Below are 17882 nucleotides of genomic sequence, written 5' to 3'. Positions count from 1 at the left end.
GTGCTAAAAAATTCCACAGGTAAGTGGGTGCAGTTCTCCAGGATTGTCCAAATCGGGGAGATCAAAAACAAATACATAATAAAAGTTTCGGAACCACTTTGTCAGTTCTTCTGCCGTTTGCTCTTCATCTCTTTTTTTAAATGTATAACTGTATTCGTTAAAAAATGCAAGTTGGAGATGCAGCATGGAGACATGCACAAGGAGATTGAAGAGATGACGAGTTTACTTATGCCCCGATTTGGCCGATTTTCGAAATCGGGGCATAAGTAAGTTCAGCACCAGCGTTATATTCCATGGTCACACTTTGGGACAAAGAAAGCCAAGGTATGTAGTTACACGGTTCACTTATTAAGTGTACTTGTGTTAAAAAGACAAGATGTCGGGGTTGTCAATGAACTGTGCGTACTTTTGTCAGAAGTGTCACCTGTAAAAAGTAATGAGAAACGGACTGCACCTCTAAGCAGAATACAACTATCACCTTCAGCTTGATAGAAAACTGAAGTAGACTTTAGGCTTGTAAGAGGCTACACATAATACAGCGTGTCGCTAGACTTATGAGAACTGCAACAAATAAACAAGATATAAGAGCGAGTTTCAGTAAATATGCCGTCCCATGTTTACACAACTGGTATGGTCTGGTAACAGCTACCACGTTGCACATAAATATGAGAGGACCATTTATTCATCAAACGTATAACCACATCTCTTCAAAATGATTTTTGATCATTACCATGTGATTATAATAATAATCACTTAACAGGATTGTTATTACCACACTTTCATAAAAATAAAACAAAAAATTCAACTAGTTGTGCATCACAATTAGAAGAACAAATTTTGTGTACTTGTATCTCTTTGATTTGAGCAGTTCATCTAGGCACTAACCTAACAGTTTTAAATATCTCTGTGAAGACTATGTCACATTTACAAATATATTCTAGAAACTTATACCATATTGTTTAAGCTTAAATCAACATCTAACAAAAACTCAGTAGTTTTTCTTACTTAAATTTTTCATATAAAATACTAGAACATCCAGTATATTTATCATCTATCACTGTTTAACAGCTGTATAACTGTAAATTTGATTTATATTGGGAATTACTGATCACCATCGCAACAAATTGTTTATAGTTTACATGTGAATAACCTTTTACCCACAACATTAACCTCTCATTATCACTCTATGGCAGTATTGTTTGGTTATAACCAAGGATGAAGTTTTAGAGAATTCATAAAATTGTCAGCATTTCCCCTTAAATCAAGTTTTATTGTAAGGTGTTACAGCATTCCACGGATCATGTAGTTCAGTATGCCTCCATTGCGGAAGTAGGCCAGTTCCACTTCGGTGTCAAATCTCACTAGGGCTTTAAATGTGGTGCCACTGCTTGCCTGGAGAACAGAAAATGTCAAAGTAGTTAGAAATTACTCAAAATAACATACGCTTACAATAATTGTTCCATTAATTCTTCATTTTTCAAAATTTTTACCAAGTTGAGCAAATAATTGTACAAATGGCAATTCTTAACTGAGCCCACTCTGACAGCCTTAAGACAATTTGATAGTTACAAAATCATCTTTTTCTAACAGGAATACAACTGTCCATTCAAATGCTGCCTTATTCACTGGTGAAACAATTTTCTTAAAGACAAGTACCTTGACATCAACAACCATGCCAGTGGCAAGATCCTGTGGCAGGTCAATAGTAAATGTCTCTTTTCCGGTGAGGTTCAGAGAGTCTGCATTCTCACCCTGCATGTACTGGAGAGGGATGATACCCATCCCGACCAGGTTACTGCGGTGAATGCGTTCATAACTTTCTGCAATTACCGCACGGATACCCTGTGAATAGAAAAGGATGTGGTTTGGTCTTTTGTCTTTGATGCAAATCACTATAATTTGCATTTCATCTCAAAACATAAATCATATTGTTAATACTATATCATACGTAAAAATCTTCAACCTTGGAAAGATGGCTCATCTTTGTGCAATGTTGACTGTTGACCTAATCTTCATCAGCATTAATACCATTCATAAACAACAATTTACCATCATCCAGGGTCCCTTTGCAGCCCAGTCTCTGGAGGAACCAGACCCATACTCCTTCCCTGTTAAGATGATCAGGTTCTTTCCTTCACTGCGGTACCGCTCTGCTGCATCAAAGACGTCCATCTGAAAATGAATACAATCACAGTGCTTATAAGACCTATAGAAATTTCAAAGACTGTTTTCCATCATCTTGCCATAATATGAACTCTTAAATCACAAATGATGGACACTTTGATACACTACTCAAAATCTCTTTGAAAAAGTTTTGCCAGCAATTGCCAAATAAATTTGGTGTCGAATATTTCCATGCTATTCTTAAAAATTTCAACCATTCTCACCTGTTCCCCAGAGGGCACATGGACAGTCTTAGGGCCAGCTTTCCCTATGAACTTGTTGAACAGACGAATATTGCCAAATGTTCCACGCGCCATGACAGCATCGTTGCCACGTCGTGATCCATATGAATTGAATTCCCTTGGAGTCAGTCTGCAGTTCAGAAAAAATGCAACAATATTTTCAGTCACAACTTGATACATAAAGTAATGAGGTATACTTTAATTCACCAGGATGAATCTCAAGCCAATAACAAAGATGTGTAAATACAAAATAGTAAACTGAATTGAAACTGAAAGGTGTAACAAATGCAACATTTTCTGAAACTGTAGAAATTGTAACAAATATATGTGGGCATTCGCTAAGGTCTAGTTCTCTTAAACCAATCAATCACCTTTTACCTGTCAGGTATCTAGTAAATGGACTGTTTCTGGGAATGCAGTGTATTGGGAGGATTGGCTTACTAAAGAATACCGGACTTACCCTCTTCCTGCTAGGTATCTTGCAGCTGGACTATTTCTGGCAATACTGCCAGCTGGAGAGATGTGGTCAGTAGTGACCGAGTCTCCCAAGTTGAGCAAAGCATAGGCATCTGTAATAGGCTGCACTGGAGGCAGTTCTTTGGTCTGTAAAGGTAAGAGAACAATTCTTTATATTGTGCCATTTACACATATACCAGTACATGCATGTTAGCATGCATACACACTCACTTGAAGCGGCAAAAATTGAGCAATTCCTCAGTGCCAAATAAAAATTTACACCAGTGAAATCTATGTCATCTTTCAAGAGTTGGCATTAAAAATATATGTCCAGACAACTTTATAGTGTGAAAAATTTATTATCCTAATGTCCATTACATATTTTAAATAAATCAATTCATCAGCTATGGCTGAAGGTGCACATACCATAGTTTCAAAGAATGGAGGTGACTTGATATACGTGGACTTAGGGTCCCATGGGTATAGCATCCCCTCTGGGGCATCAAGGGAGTTCCAGCGTTCTGTGCCTTCCTACAAGGAAAATAAAACATTCTTGAAATCTTGTGAAGGTAGCAACTTTTATGAAAGGTCATATTCCTTCCTTTTAAATGTCACTGCATCCCACTGAATAAAAACATGAACTCTGGTAAACCGAAAATAAGAGAAGTGGGCTAATGTTTTACTAAGGAGAAAATACTTTAAAATACTTCCCTAAAAATAAGAATCTTTGTTGATGACATACCTCAATTCTGGAATACACCTCCTTAAACAAAGCTGGCACCACAACATTTCTCTCTATTTGCTAAAAACAGAATAATTTTCAATTAACAAATAATAAAGGAAATCTCACTGAAATTGATACAGATAAAATGTGAAAAAAAAATCCAAAGTAGAATATCAAATATCAAACACATTTTAATTCCCAGGCCTTTATTATTTCATAAGGCTTCCAAAAAAGACCCTTCCATTACATATGCCAAGAACACTCACCTGTATTTCTTCTCTTGATGGCCAAATGTCTCTCAGGAACACTGGCTTCCCATCCCCATTGATGCCTTAAAACAAAACAAGTTTGGATCTATAATTTCCTCACTTAGAAATAAAGAAATACTTTTGTAGCAAGCTAATACAGAACATTAAAAAATATTTTACAAAGTTAAAAGCTGAATATAACAGCGTTTTATAATTCTCTAAAATACATCATTTAAACATTCTACAATTTCCCCTGCAGACTGAAGAATTACCAAGAGGTTCCTTTTCAAAGTCGATGCACACGGTTCCTGCAATTGCATAGGCAATGACCAGTGGTGGGGAGGCCAGGTAGTTGGCACGGGTCAGAGGATGGATACGGCCTTCAAAGTTTCTGTTTCCAGACAGAACACCACAGGCAACAAGATCACCCTGAAATGACAATGTTATAGAAGATATGGATGGGCACTTTTTTTTCAAAATTTTTTTTGTTGTTTAAAGAATATGAATTTTAAGTGACTTGTAAGTCAGATGTAATGTAATGTAATGTACAGCTGTTCTCGTTGATGTTAAAACATACGGACAATATTTTTTAATAGTCTTTCCAAAAATCCTTGTATAATGCAGGCTTCTGAATGAAAATGTCCAGAAATGAAAAATTATAATTGCAAGCAAAAGCTAAGGAATCATGTCTGAAGTTTTAGTGCTACCAAAGTCATTTTACTTTAACTTTTATATTTTATCATGAGGAGGAACACATTGGCTGGTGTTTCATAGACTTCAAGGAAGTACTCACCTTTTCAATGGCCTGTGACACAGGTTCAGCTAGTGGTCCACTGTTTCCTATACAGGTCATACATCCATAGCCAACCACATCAAACCTGCAATTACAAATATGCATGACTGAGTGCAATGGTGTGACTGTCATTGGAAATACAGACATGGAATTACAAATGATGAAATGTGTCTCGCTTGCATGAATCACATAAATTACCGTTTAATTATCAAAATAAGAAAATCAAATTATTTGTCATAAATAACCATAAATATAATAGCAACAAAACAATACAAATATGATTAAAAGAACCATGAAATAAGATTCAGCTTTGTTTCTACTCACCCAAGGGTCTCTAGGAATGGCATGACCCCACTCTCCTTCAGGTAACAGGTCACCACACCACTTCCTGGTGACAGGCTTGTCTTGATGTATGGATTGACACTTAATCCAGCTTCCACTGCCTTTTTAGCCAACAAGCCTGAAAAAATGTTCAGATCAATCATTTCTGATTTCAATCAAAATTGTAGAGGTAGAATAATCTGGAAAATCAGACTAAAATATTGTTATGCTGTGTGTATAGACTATCATCCATAGTGCACAAGAGTAACAAATAGAGGTTTTCTTGGAATTTTACATGACACAGATTAAATATTACTTGGATCATGTTCATTCCCGAACTGCATAAGGCATCACTGTTCATATAATGACATTGCATTCTATAAAGAGCAATCTGTATTCTATCTGTATTCAAACCCTGTTATGTCTCAGTCTTACTGAACATAACCACTAATCCATACCTGCTCCCAGCATAACAGATGGATTGCTGGTATTGGTACAGCTGGTGACAGCAGCAATGACAACAGAACCATGAGTCAAAGTGTACTCTTTTCCCTCAAACACCATTGGCACAGTGGTAGCAAGCTTATCTTGTGGAACTGCAAACCCCTGTTGGTAAAATGCGATTTACTTTATGAACATCTAAAGGAAGTGACTGTTAGTTTTTGAAATATACCAACTGAATACTTATACAAGGTATAATGTCAGGTCTCGTATAGAAAGAAATGTTTAAATACAACTCAAGGGGTTTTTAGTTCCCAAGTGTCTTCATTAGACATAATGAGGTTTCCATAGAAGCTAACCTTGAAGCCAACTTTGTTGCTGAGACATTTGGTGAAATCATCCTTCATATCTGCAACAGGCACTTTATCATGAGGCCTCTTGGGTCCTGAACAGCATGGAACCACATCACTTAGGTTCAGTTCAACTATCTGAAAATTCACACATACTGCAATAGATTCAGGGGCGGATTTAGGCCGTCTTCTCCGGAAGACGGTCAGATTTTCAAGTTTACATTGACGGGTATCTGGTGTTTTCTGTTGGAAGACGGTGAAAAAAGAGGATGGATCAACAAAATAATTTGGAAGACCGTCAGAAAATATCTCTGGATCCGCCCCTGAGATTTGTCTGTTATTGCATGGAAATCTTTTGGCAGTTTGAAATCATATCTACACATCAAACAATGAATAACAAATTACTTATGACATCAGTTTTTCCATCAAAGAAAAAGGTCTCAGAATAATTTAACAAACTGTACATACCTCTGAAAAGACTGGATCTTCACTTGCATCATTGAAATTTCTGAACATTTTGTTTTGCTTCAGATAAGCTTCCACAAGAGCAACTCTTTTCTCATCACGAGCTGAAAAGGAGGCAGATGACTTTCTAGTTTATTTCAAATAAACAACCACATAAATGAAGTGAAACTAAATGATTTTGACTGGTTGATATATTATAATTTTGCAGAGAGAGAGAGAGAAAGAGAAAAAAATAGATGAGAGAGAGAAAAGAGAGAGAGAATGAGGGGGGAGAGCTGGGGAGAAAGAGGCTATTATAAAGGTGAACAAAACATCTGATTACAACTTCAATGCAGGTTAATACCGCACCTGTATTCTTCAGATAAGTCATGCTCATCTGGTCCACAGGGAAGAAGCCTATGGTGGCCCCATACTCTGGGCACATGTTGGAGATTGTGGCCCTATCAGCAATGGACAGGGAGGCCACACCATCCCCAAAGAATTCTACAAACTTGCCCACCACCCCTATCTGTCTCAGATGCTAAAATATACAGCATTAAAGAAAAAGGGTTGTTAAGGAATTATCATATGAAAAAAAAAAAAAATACAAAACAGTTTGCATTTGGATTTCTTCCAATACTTGTCCCATATTTCAATGCTGCTATGTGAACTAAAATGCTTACCTTGAGCTGAAGTATATTTCATAAGTTAAATCCCCTTTGCTACCATTAAAGATGATACAAGACTTACCTTGGTGATGGTAAGGACAGCATCAGTGGATGTGCACAAGGGGCTCAGCTGCCCAGTAATTTTATATCCCACAACCTTTGGTAGGACCATGCTGATGGCCTGGCCTAACATCACTGCTTCAGCTTCAATACCTCCAACACCTAAACACAAAAATAAGCAAAAATATGGACATTACATACATAGACTACAGAGACATATTTGTATAAATGTATGCTTTATGTCACTAATTCTGATCCATATAAACAAAGACATGTTTTAATTCTTAGTCTTGAATTAAATGATTATTAAGGAAAATGGATCACTTTAAAATTGTTCAAAGACTACTTGGCGATTTTCAAAAGCCCAAACAAACAAATTAATAACTGAAGAATACTAGGCAATACAAATAAATTACAATTTATACATTCAAAACCCAGGTCAATAGTTTGATGGAGAATTTTCAATAAGGTCAAAAAGTTGTACATACCCCAGCCAACAACTCCCAGCCCATTGATCATAGTGGTGTGGGAATCTGTGCCCACCAAGCTGTCAGGGTACAGTATCCCATTCTCTTCAAATACAACCCTGGCCAGGTACTCCAGGTTCACTTGATGCACAATGCCAGAGCCTGGTGGCACTATGAGCATGTTTTTCAATGCCTTGGCTCCCCACTGGATAATCAGTGACATATTTTAACCATTAGCAGCTGATAATTAAATACTTATCACAGAAGGAAGTATAAAGGCAAACAACCATGCAATTATCTTCAAGAAAAATACTGATTTAATGCAATCAACAAAATTGTACAACAATCTTTGAAATTCATGTATGCATACATAATAAATCAAGGGCACGATGTTCATGAGGATCAATGTATAAACTCTCATTGCACACACATTTCAAATACTCCCACTGTTAAATCACAATATTAAGAATTTGTCTGGTTGATAGTAATATACTGACCTTTAGGAAAACAAATCGTTCTTTGTTTCTATCAAATTCCAATTCTTGGTTTTTCTGTAAAGCAGTAGCACTGCAATAAAAAAAAATGTTTAAATTCTTTTTAAACATAACAAAGAAAAACTGTCAATAGACATTGCTGCAATATGTCAATAGCAGAAAATGAATATACAATGTCAGGAAAAGAATATCATTTTCAAAGTGAAAATGTAGTAACTGGTTAATTCATAATTCAATAAAGAGCAATGCTGCTGTAAAATTTCTACAACAAACAAGGGGCAAAACGTAGTATTTCACAGTTAAATCTGCGAGAAGCTACCTGCTGCATTATTATGCTTCATGAGTTATCAAAAAGAAATAAAACATCATATTACAGGAAAAGAATTTCAAACATTGCTATATAATTGGTTGGGATTATAATTTTGTCTTTTTTGATTGTGCATAGATTATGCATCTATATTTCATGATCAATCATTTTGTGTTTGGTAAAAAAAAAAACTACAAACACAATAAAAGCAAGGCAAAGTTTAGTATGCAGAAGTAAAAAATTACCTATTTTAGATTACTAACTGTAAAAAAAATTCAGTAAAGATAAAACCATTAGCAACAGGTGAATGCTGCTTAAGTAAATACAACAGAACAGCAAAAAGTAGATTCCACCTACAATAACCCCAAGGATTTTATGCAGGGTATTTTGAAATAAGCAATTAACAGGATCTTTATAACAACTAATCCACTGTCATAAATTATTAGTAATTCAATTAAGAAGCAGGACACATGGTGTTGATGGCAAGATCAGGTGAAGCAGTACAGGACTGCCTTCTTTAACATTAATTCATAAGATTCACAACTGATTTTGATATTCTTTTCGCACGTGGAAGTGTTAGTTTGGCAGCCCCCTGGAAGCTCTGTTTGATCTTAAAAAGATCACGTACCTTAATGTGTAAACACAAAACCAATGTTACCAAGTACATGATGATTTAAACAAGATTATTAATTATTCAAAGTTAAATTTTCTCCAGTTTCACATTTTTCCAAACAGCAATGTTTTAATCATTTTAAGATTTTCTGTTACCATAAAATTATCAAAACAATTTTAAGGCATTGTTCTTACAGAAAAGGACTAGGGAATATGTAAAGACATCCTATATATATGTGCATCACTTTGCAACAAAAGGGCTTACAAATCTGTGATACATTTTTGCTCTAAACACTGACAAATGTCTTGATTTTGTCCTGCACACTGAATGCATAATGCCTAAAACCACCAACTAATCCCCAAGAAGTATAAGGTTTTAAAGGCCAATTTTTAGGTGGAATCCTGATGAGACTGGCAAGTCAGCACATTAAGAGCCTATAGCATAGTCTAGTAAGGTTCCCTTGTCTAGTAAGGTTCCCTTGTAATGATTTACCAGCGGTAAATAAGCTTACTCTGTGCCATTCATGAAGACTACACAGTATCAAGTTAAAATGTCTATTTGAATACAGTTTTACTTTTTCACTATAAAGAAAAATATGGTGGACACATCTAAGGCATTAGCCCAGAAGAAAAACAAATATGAAATAAAAAAAAGTCACCTGCAGTTTATCAACATGATCGAGTTGTCAATCAAATGTCAAAGGAATCTTCCAGGTGAAAAAGTAGTTTTTCAGAACACGACCTACTAGACACTACAGGGGGATTTATATAAGGTCATGCAAATTCAAAATTTAGTTCAATAAATTGAATTTTCACAAGCTCATCTTGAAAATTATAAAATTTTTTTTTCAAATAAACTTGGTCCTATCAGGCAAACCTTTGCAACCAAAAAGATAGAAAGAACATCCATTGGTTACATTTAAGCAAAAATAAATACTCTCCAAAGTAATATTATTAAATGTATTAAAATAATAAAGCATTAAAATACAACACCAAACCAAAACTGGCTTTAAATCTACACATGACATATAAAGCACATGCATATCTTTAAACCAGTCCCACCAAATACATACCACCCGACACTGGTGTAAGATTACCACACAAAATTTTAAAAAATGTTCACAGCATATTTACAAGCTGAACTATTATATACCTGATTTGAAATGCATAGTAATCTTACTTCATAAGACAGGCAGACTACAATGTAGAACCAACACAACCAGCCATGCAGAGCTATGTGATATTAGGGAAAAAAAATTTCCAAATAGCGCAAAGTACGAACCCCTCGCTTTTTAGATTGTGAAATGGACAAAGTTCATCTGAAACTGGGATGCCTGAGTTTAAACATATATTGCACAAGGAAGACTTGGCAGCCCGACTGATACACCCGCTCCTGACACCGCCACCAGGATTTGGACAATTTCGATTGAGAAGACTGAAAAAAGGAGGTAATGACATGAATCATAGTCCAATAAGTAAAACTTGAATGGTTCCTCTCTAATATTGTCAATATATATAAAAATTGAATTATAATATTAATAATAATAATTCAGTGAGTCCAAATAAGCGTAAGTAGTGGTTTGTCACATCCAAATATTTTCATTTTCACAAACAAAAGCTTGTCAATTCCAAGCATCAAATCACCGCTCTGTATAAAATAATATTCCATAAACAGTTTACACACCCATGCAACTCATGAATTCTGGCATTTTTTTCTATTGCATGGAGTTGTGCTGATTTACATTTATGAATTAAATTAATCTATTTTACAGAAGAACATTGGCAAAATTTAAAAATTACATTTAATCAATTTTTTACAATCAAAAAGTTTTGAATAAAAAGAATAAAAAACTGTTTTCAGAAAATCTTTCTCATCTGACACCCATGATTGAAATATCTACACACCAATTCTCTAAATGACTCTTTCAATCACACAGCACATATCTACCTTCTGGCTACATCTACTTGGACTGAGTGGTCAATAACCAGGTCAGCTGGACATTTGGGATTAATTTTTTCAGGGTCTCCTCCAAGCCTCTTTACAGCATCCCTCATTGCAGCAAAATCAACCACGGCTGGAACACCACTAGTAAAGAAGACGAAAAAAATTTTATCTGCAAAATTTGACTTAAACCAAAATTCTGTAACAATCCAACCATTTAGAGATGTTCAAATCCATTCATATAAAAAGCTCTTTAAATATAACAATAAAAAAATTCACACACAGGTTTGTTTTGATGTTGCCTATTACTTGCAATTATGTAAGAGTTTTAAAATTAATCTTTGCATTTTTTGCTATTGAAAACTTACGTAAAATCTTGTAAAATCACCCTGGCTGGCCTGAATGGAATCTCAACATTTTTCTCTTGGTTTTCTTGCCAGTTGAGGATATTTTCAACATCTTGTTTTTTAACTTGAAACTCATCACAGTTCCTCACAGCAGATTCCAACAACACACGGATGGAGAAGGGGAGCTTTTCTAAATAAAAATAAAAATTAAAAAATAATAATAATAAATAAATAAAACAGGATCACAAATCTAAGCATTCTGATAGCAGTTTTCTGATCTCTTCATCATCATCATCACTACTGTTATTATTTTTTGTTTACTAACCATTCCATGTATAAAAAGGAGCAACAGGCACGTTTTCCAGAACATTCCACTTTCTTTGCCAACCTGTGAAGGTCATCATGATACTTAAACATTTCTCACTCATGAATGCCTTCTTCCACACATAACTTTTTATGCATGAACAAGTCTTAAATGCATTACAATATGCGTCTACACCTGGGTAATACATTATTTACATTGGACTTACCATAGCGGCTGTCCTGAAAGGCTGGTAAACTATAGTACCTGTAATCCTTGGAGTCTACAGTCAATGTCTGCAGGTGGGATGGGAAAGGATTGTCTGAAATTTATTTAAAAAAAAAACATATTAGACAGATCTATTACCAGTAATATAAGCATTCATTACTGGAATTTTTTAGGTATTGAAGGGTAAGACCTAAAAGCAAAAAAAAAGTGTCCCTACCCAATATCTGGCTCATGTTACATACACTATGACTTGATTAAAAAACTAAGCCTGAATTAATACAGTAAGACATGCAGCAACATGCATCATTATTATGTTATATATCAAAGTTCAAAGAAAATGTGTTGCACTAAAAAGGAAACATCATATATATGTGTTTTCCCAAAACAAAATCCATTCCATCTGATGAATTACACCATATGTAGAAATAGATAGAACAGCTGTTACATATGGGCGTGTTTAACTAATAACTGGTTACAATTTACTCTCCATAGTCTACAGCTCTTTAAATATTATTTTCATAATGATAATAATGATAAAAACCATTTTGTGTGAAGGAAAAATGTTTTTTTTTTCAAATTTCTTAATTTAGTATGATTTATTTATAAATATATTATAATATCATTTTGCAAATTTTCACATCTTGGCTTTAATTTTGACCTCTAGCACTTCCATTTCAAGTTTAGGGTGTGCACATACTAAAAAGCATATATGTGTTCACTCCTGCTTTAAGGAACAAATGAAATAAGTGTCATTAAGCATCACTGAGTGTACTTCAATTGGGAATGACTGTCTACTTTCATTGAATCCTTCAACACACCCACAGTTTCTTCAGAGATCACACATCTTGAGAGTAGTGACATTCAATGGACTCCATTAATATGTTACAGAAGATTAGTTTTGCTAGGCAGATTTATTTGAACAAATACATTAGTGTGCACGTTAATCAGTAGCAAAAAATACAATTTTTTCAGCAGTCTGTGAAATGTGATAATTGTGACAACATGTATCTGTACATTTTTCCATTCTCTAGCACAGCCACGATTATGTTACATAACGTAATTTAGGAGAAGAGACATGGGTTTTCTTTTTGGTTCGACATTCACACACCTTGACCTTTGAACCTTATATCTTTATCAAACATTACTCGCCAGTACAGCGACATATACGTAACTACGTATCGATAATATTATTCTGACAATTAAAACTGTATCATCTTGAAAATTAAACCTATCTTAAACATGTCCGTACCACTATCAAAAGACATATTTATCGGAATGACTGACTGACGGACTGACTGACACTTGTAAGTTCTTATTGGGTCAGAATGACAAGAGATTAGGTGGGGGATTGTTCTTTGCTATCACCTGCTTAAGTGACCAGAAGTAAAAAATACAATAACAGTAAGCGTACGATGAAAAATAGTAACTGAATTTGTCCTCGAAAATCTAAATGCCTCCCAGGCATAAATATGCTTCATAATCATAGTTACGTACCCTTCGGTCCAGCCGCCATGATAGGAAATGACGATATCACGGCTGATCACGAGAAATGTTTATCATTCTCCAATTTAAGTCTCGTTATGGAAATGAGCAATACTGTATGAAAAACCTTGGATTATTTTTGTTATATCGAAAACGAGTCTAGTCTCCCAAAAACCTGTTTGTAAAACCAACAGGGATTGGTTAAAAATTTGACCTTGGCAGAGTAATGTTCTCATCAGACGGTTTCTTGTGAACTGGGACAGTTACTCACTGAAGTATTTTCGGTAAGATTTCATCCGGCAGTTTGGAGATGCATTATTTTGTAGATTTTTGGGAAAGACAGCGAATACGAATGCAGACATGGGGAAACTGCCTGTGTCTGAATAGTCATGGCCGCTTGAATTTGAAATGCCAGAGAACCTGCAAGAGTTTTGATACCGCAAGAGATCAAGACCTCTGGGAATTTACTCTGTGGGACTTCTCTTATTCGGTCTTGCCTCACTTTACACAGGTCTTTATTCCGTGAAGGCCCGATCAGTTTTAATTTTACCCCGAGACAAATGTCAATCAAACGTGGGTGTAACCCCTTTCTACACTTTTCTCTTGGTGCGCTCACGATGCATTCTCATCTCTTCATTTATCTCTTTGGATCCAGATCCTGCAAGCCCTAGTCCTATTCTTTGTCGCTAATAATAGCCTAATGCCCAAGCTGTGTGTGCGTGTGTTCTCTTAGTTAATTCTAAGCGACACAGATTAATATGGTTAATTTTTTCAGGCTATGGTATACGTGTTCCTGCACAGAGAAGTTGAAAATATAAAAAGTCAATATATAGGGTAAGTTTCTAATTTTTGTCAGAATTCTTCAATGAATGTGCCATTCCACAATGTTGAATAGCCAGAATGTATTACTTTTTAACATTTGGTATTTTCTTACAGTATGTTTGGAAGTATGCTTCTTTAATCCATTTTATCCTTGTAATTTATTGTGTGACTTAAAATTATGAGGGCTTGTAAAGAAAAAGTCATTTTATTTGCAAGAATAAAAAAACATATTGAAAATGAAGGTCCTTTATTTCTTGAAATCATCTTAAGTACGTACATGTGTAGTTTTTGCTATCTTTTCAGGTACATGTTGCATAAAATACCCTTGTATTGATGACATGGTGAAAAATGCACGCTCTGAGCGAGGCACCTGTTATAGGTTTGGATATGTTAAACCTTTATAAATATATACCTTTGATTTGTGCATCTGGAATAACTACACGTGCATTAGTTTACCCTTTTTCTCTCATAAAGACCAGGATTCAAGCACAGACTCAAACTGCTGTGTACAATGGCACCCTTGATGCCTTTGGCAAGATAATTCGGAAAGAAGGGGTACGAGGGTTGTACAGGGGACTTTTGTCACAAAATGCACAGATTATTCCTGGTATAGTATATATATGGACATATGAGAATGTACGCCAGCTGCTATCAACACAGGAAAAGTTTGAATTTTTACACAACAGGTACTTGCTTTTTGGCCTTGGTGGTGCTTCCGCTGCCATAGCTGGTCAAACTTTAGGCGTCCCAGTTGATAATGTGGTGCAATACAGACAACTAGGACACAAGACTAAAAAGACACATATGAAGGCCCTTCCACCTGAAGTGTATAAGCAAAGCTATCCTTCTCTGGCTATTATACAGCACCTATGGAGGTCAGAAGGTCCACTTGCCCTGTGGAAAGGGTATTTTGCAACCTTGAGTATGGTCATACCCAGTAGTGCTTTGTGGTGGTGGATTTATGGATATAACTCGGGTATGATGCCTAGTAATTGAACAATTCCTATAACAATAGGATTTAGGATGAATGACTCAGCATTGTACTGGAAAGTAAATGGCCTTGTTATTAGAAATGTTTGCAGACAGGAATCTAATATCACATAAACATATTTCACACAGTATAAAGTATGATGCATAAGTCTCTTTTTTATGTTGAAAAGGTTTTAAAGGCTGTATCACTTGTGGTATTCATTAATATTCGTTCTATCTTTCTTATTACAGACATATTGACATACTACCTCTCTGCCAAAGTCCCCATGACTGGCATACAGTGTGGCGCAGGACTGTCAGCTGGTATCTGTGCGACCTGTGTTACCAATGTTTTAGATATAATTAGACTTAGAATACAGGTAACACCCTAGTATGACTCACTTGTGGGATTATGCAAGTTTCTTGTCACAAAAGTCAGTTTGAATTCCATCAAAAATTAATTGAAGATTTATGAAAAAATTGCCTGTAATTATATTGTTTTTCTGTCTAAGATCCCACAAACTGTCTATTTAACAAGTAATAAAAAGTTTCCATCTGACTATAGGCTGTGGTACACTGCCGGGTACAGGTACGAATATGTATGATAATGTCTGTAATATGTGGCTGTGATACAGACACAAATATGATTCAGATTCTTTATTGACAAACACCTTCACATAAATGTACAATCAATTACAATACTAGTAACTATAACATAGAACAGACAAATAAATAGATAAATAAATATATATATAGATTAGCATATGGTTGACATCCATGACTATACAAATGGATACGTATGTTGCATTTCATAATCAATTTGTATGATGTCTGTAATATGTGTAAATGAATTGCTTACTTTACTGTGGCTGTCATCTAACAGCATTTTGTTATTTTCAGACTGAAAGGAAGACATATATTTATACAGCTAGAACATTGTGGAAGGAAGAGGGGATGAGCATGTTTTACAAGGGATTATCTGCTCGCCTGGCACACTCGCTGCCCTTTTCTTTTACTATTATCTTTTTATATGAGAGCATAAAGAAATTCAGCGTAAAAGAAGAATTCAAAGATAAGGTTAAGTGGTAAAGTAGATTTATATGGTTAAAACAATAACTGATGGGATTTGAATTTACCTCCATTTATAATTAATTAGAATTTCCAGCATCTGAAAGTTGCATTTCTTTGTGATTATTACCAGTTCGTAATGATCACAATATCATTCTCAGGTTGAAGATGATGTTGGTTCTAGTGCTCCTAGGTCCATGAAAAAGATTAGATTGAAATGGTACTATAAAAATATGGAGGAATTTTTTAAATTTTATTGGGTGACAGGTGTTACTTTTGGAAAATTTAATGTGGAGTTTATTCAGAATATGAATTGAATTAAAAAATTAAAAACATACTTAATGCAATCTATCTTTGGACTTAAAAACAACTTGATGTTTTTCATGGATTCCATTATTGAAAAAGAACAATTCAGCCAGGAGAAGTAAACTAACATACAAATATTTTTTTAGGTAAAATGCTTAATACAACTAAAAATTAAAACAACAGAATTGCTTTCTTACAGAACTTCCATTACAAGAATGACTACACATCACTTTTTGTAGGTAATGACTTTATCAGTAGTAAATCCATGCTATTACATTGACCTTTGTGTATGGTCAGGAGGTGGTGCTCAATTGTTGCCAATGGAAAAAATGATCCATTATGAATATTCTTTTTAAATAATAAAACATTTAAGTCATGTTTGTACTTACACTGAAAAGAAGCATCTATTTTGATAGCTCTTCTTGTTTAAAGCATTGTGCGATGTACCAGTAGGAGCGATTTATTTGATCCACAATTTTATTTCTTGGTTACTTCAAAAAAGCTGACAAATGTTGGAGTGGTCTTTTTTTTTCATCCTTGTCATAATTTAAAGCAATGTTAAGCATGTTATTGCAGCAGTTTCTTTAGATTCAGCTCAATTTTGTCATTATTCCAGGCTAACTGAGGTTTTAGAATCAAACTTTTCAGTTGAAAGGGTATAATTTATTATGAATATTATGTGAAGGCATTTTATTCAATAAAACTATTTTTAAAATGTTTGAATTCGTACAATCTTAGTGAAAACTACGAAACCCCCAGTCAATAAAGATTATCAGTTGGTCAATCATAGTATATCTATACACTTTGCAGTTATGATCATTCTGTTATAAATGCAACTTATTTAGTGGAATCCTGGAATTTTGATATTTTCATTGAATGCTGTGGGACCTAAGGTGTCCCAGGACTCTCAGCTGATTTAAAAAAAAAAAAAACAAGGCAGCAAAGCTGTCAAATGTACAGACAAAAAGCAGGAAATAACTATGCACAAAATAGGCTACTGCCAATTCTGATGCAAAAGTACATAAAGTTAAACTGCAAATTCAACATCAAATTTTAACAAGACAACACTGTTCTGAAATGGGTTTATTTCCATTTTTAACACTTTTTTAACATAAAACAAAATGAACAGTTTACTGCCATTTTTATATGATCAACTAAGAAAATTGATGAGATTGGAAAAATATCAATATAACAGTGTTAAATGTCCAATTTCCTCCATTCTAAGATTCTGAACATAGTGGATGATTGAATCTGACAAACTGCAATGATATGAGTTTATTTCCATTTGTGACACTTTATTACACAATACACGATAAAAAGTTTACCATCATTTTTACATAATCAACTAACAATGTTGTAAAGATGCAGGAAATGTCAAACAAACATTTAAATGTATCTTATTAGTAAAATAATAAGACTGTTAACATGCCTAAGAATTGAATCTGAGGAAATGTGAAAAAACAGCATAACTTGTAAAATAATAGCCCGATTATGCTGATTTTCGAACTTGACCTGCGTTTTAGTAAGATTGACCACTCCTGTGAGTTTAATGACAATTGGCCTATCGGTTTTTCTTATATTGTGTTTACAGTGTTGCACATATGCTGAAAAAAAGGAAAAAACAGCA

The 17882-nt window shown here is 34.7% G+C and overlaps 2 protein-coding genes across 5 annotated transcripts; one reads left to right on the top strand and one right to left on the bottom strand.

The window, feature by feature from the left end:
• Window positions 1-592: 592 nt before the first annotated feature.
• On the bottom strand, window positions 593-13271 carry LOC106173267 (cytoplasmic aconitate hydratase). 2 transcript variants are annotated; one of them, XM_013554335.3, is made up of 23 exons: window positions 13103-13271; window positions 11610-11702; window positions 11101-11269; window positions 10739-10876; window positions 10073-10225; window positions 7875-7944; window positions 7399-7582; window positions 6933-7072; window positions 6552-6723; window positions 6207-6307; window positions 5748-5876; window positions 5406-5553; window positions 4951-5086; window positions 4627-4711; window positions 4106-4262; window positions 3852-3916; window positions 3604-3663; window positions 3288-3392; window positions 2866-3008; window positions 2388-2535; window positions 2050-2172; window positions 1657-1842; window positions 593-1392 (listed from the first exon to the last, which is right to left on the bottom strand). In XM_013554335.3, exons 1-23 carry the CDS (start codon window positions 13119-13121, stop codon window positions 1282-1284), a joined length of 2835 nt encoding a protein of 944 aa, XP_013409789.1. In that variant the 5' UTR covers window positions 13122-13271; the 3' UTR covers window positions 593-1281. The 2 variants fall into 2 exon arrangements, with proteins under 2 accessions (XP_013409789.1, XP_013409791.1); XM_013554337.3 differs by lacking the exon at window positions 10073-10225.
• Window positions 13265-16974, top strand: LOC106173260 (solute carrier family 25 member 44). Of its 3 annotated transcripts, none has more exons than XM_013554324.3 (5): window positions 13265-13374; window positions 13866-13924; window positions 14216-14888; window positions 15134-15261; window positions 15782-16974. In XM_013554324.3, the coding sequence occupies exons 3-5, from the start codon at window positions 14261-14263 to the stop codon at window positions 15968-15970; spliced, it is 945 nt and encodes a 314-aa protein (XP_013409778.1). In that variant the 5' UTR covers window positions 13265-13374; window positions 13866-13924; window positions 14216-14260; the 3' UTR covers window positions 15971-16974. The 3 variants fall into 3 exon arrangements, with proteins under 3 accessions (XP_013409778.1, XP_013409780.1, XP_086862770.1); XM_013554326.3 differs by lacking the exon at window positions 13265-13374 and adding an exon at window positions 13392-13601; XM_087006644.1 differs by lacking the exon at window positions 13265-13374 and adding an exon at window positions 13392-13663.
• Window positions 16975-17882: the final 908 nt, after the last annotated feature.

The sequence above is a fragment of the Lingula anatina genome, chromosome 2, assembly GCF_051362555.1.
Source record: "Lingula anatina isolate TDL-2025a chromosome 2, LinAna3.0, whole genome shotgun sequence".
In the NCBI taxonomy this organism is placed as follows: Eukaryota; Metazoa; Brachiopoda; class Lingulata; order Lingulida; family Lingulidae; genus Lingula; species Lingula anatina.
This window is presented reverse-complemented; position numbering and strand designations above follow the sequence as displayed.

Bases quoted from the DNA above. Each gene is read 5' to 3' on its own strand.
- LOC106173267 (XM_013554335.3), bottom strand. The intron at 7,945-10,072 runs GTTCGTACTTTG...TTTTTATTGCAG, and splicing joins CACAATCTAAAAAGCGAGGG to TGCTACTGCTTTACAGAAAA. The intron at 2,173-2,387 runs GTGAGAATGGTT...ATTCATTTTCAG, and splicing joins ATGTGCCCTCTGGGGAACAG to ATGGACGTCTTTGATGCAGC.
- LOC106173260 (XM_013554324.3), top strand. From the start codon at position 14,261: ATGCACGCTCTGAGCGAGGCACCTGTTATAGGTTTGGATATGTTAAAC. The intron at 14,889-15,133 runs GTATGATGCCTA...TTCTTATTACAG, and splicing joins GATTTATGGATATAACTCGG to ACATATTGACATACTACCTC. The intron at 15,262-15,781 runs GTAACACCCTAG...TGTTATTTTCAG, and splicing joins TAATTAGACTTAGAATACAG to ACTGAAAGGAAGACATATAT.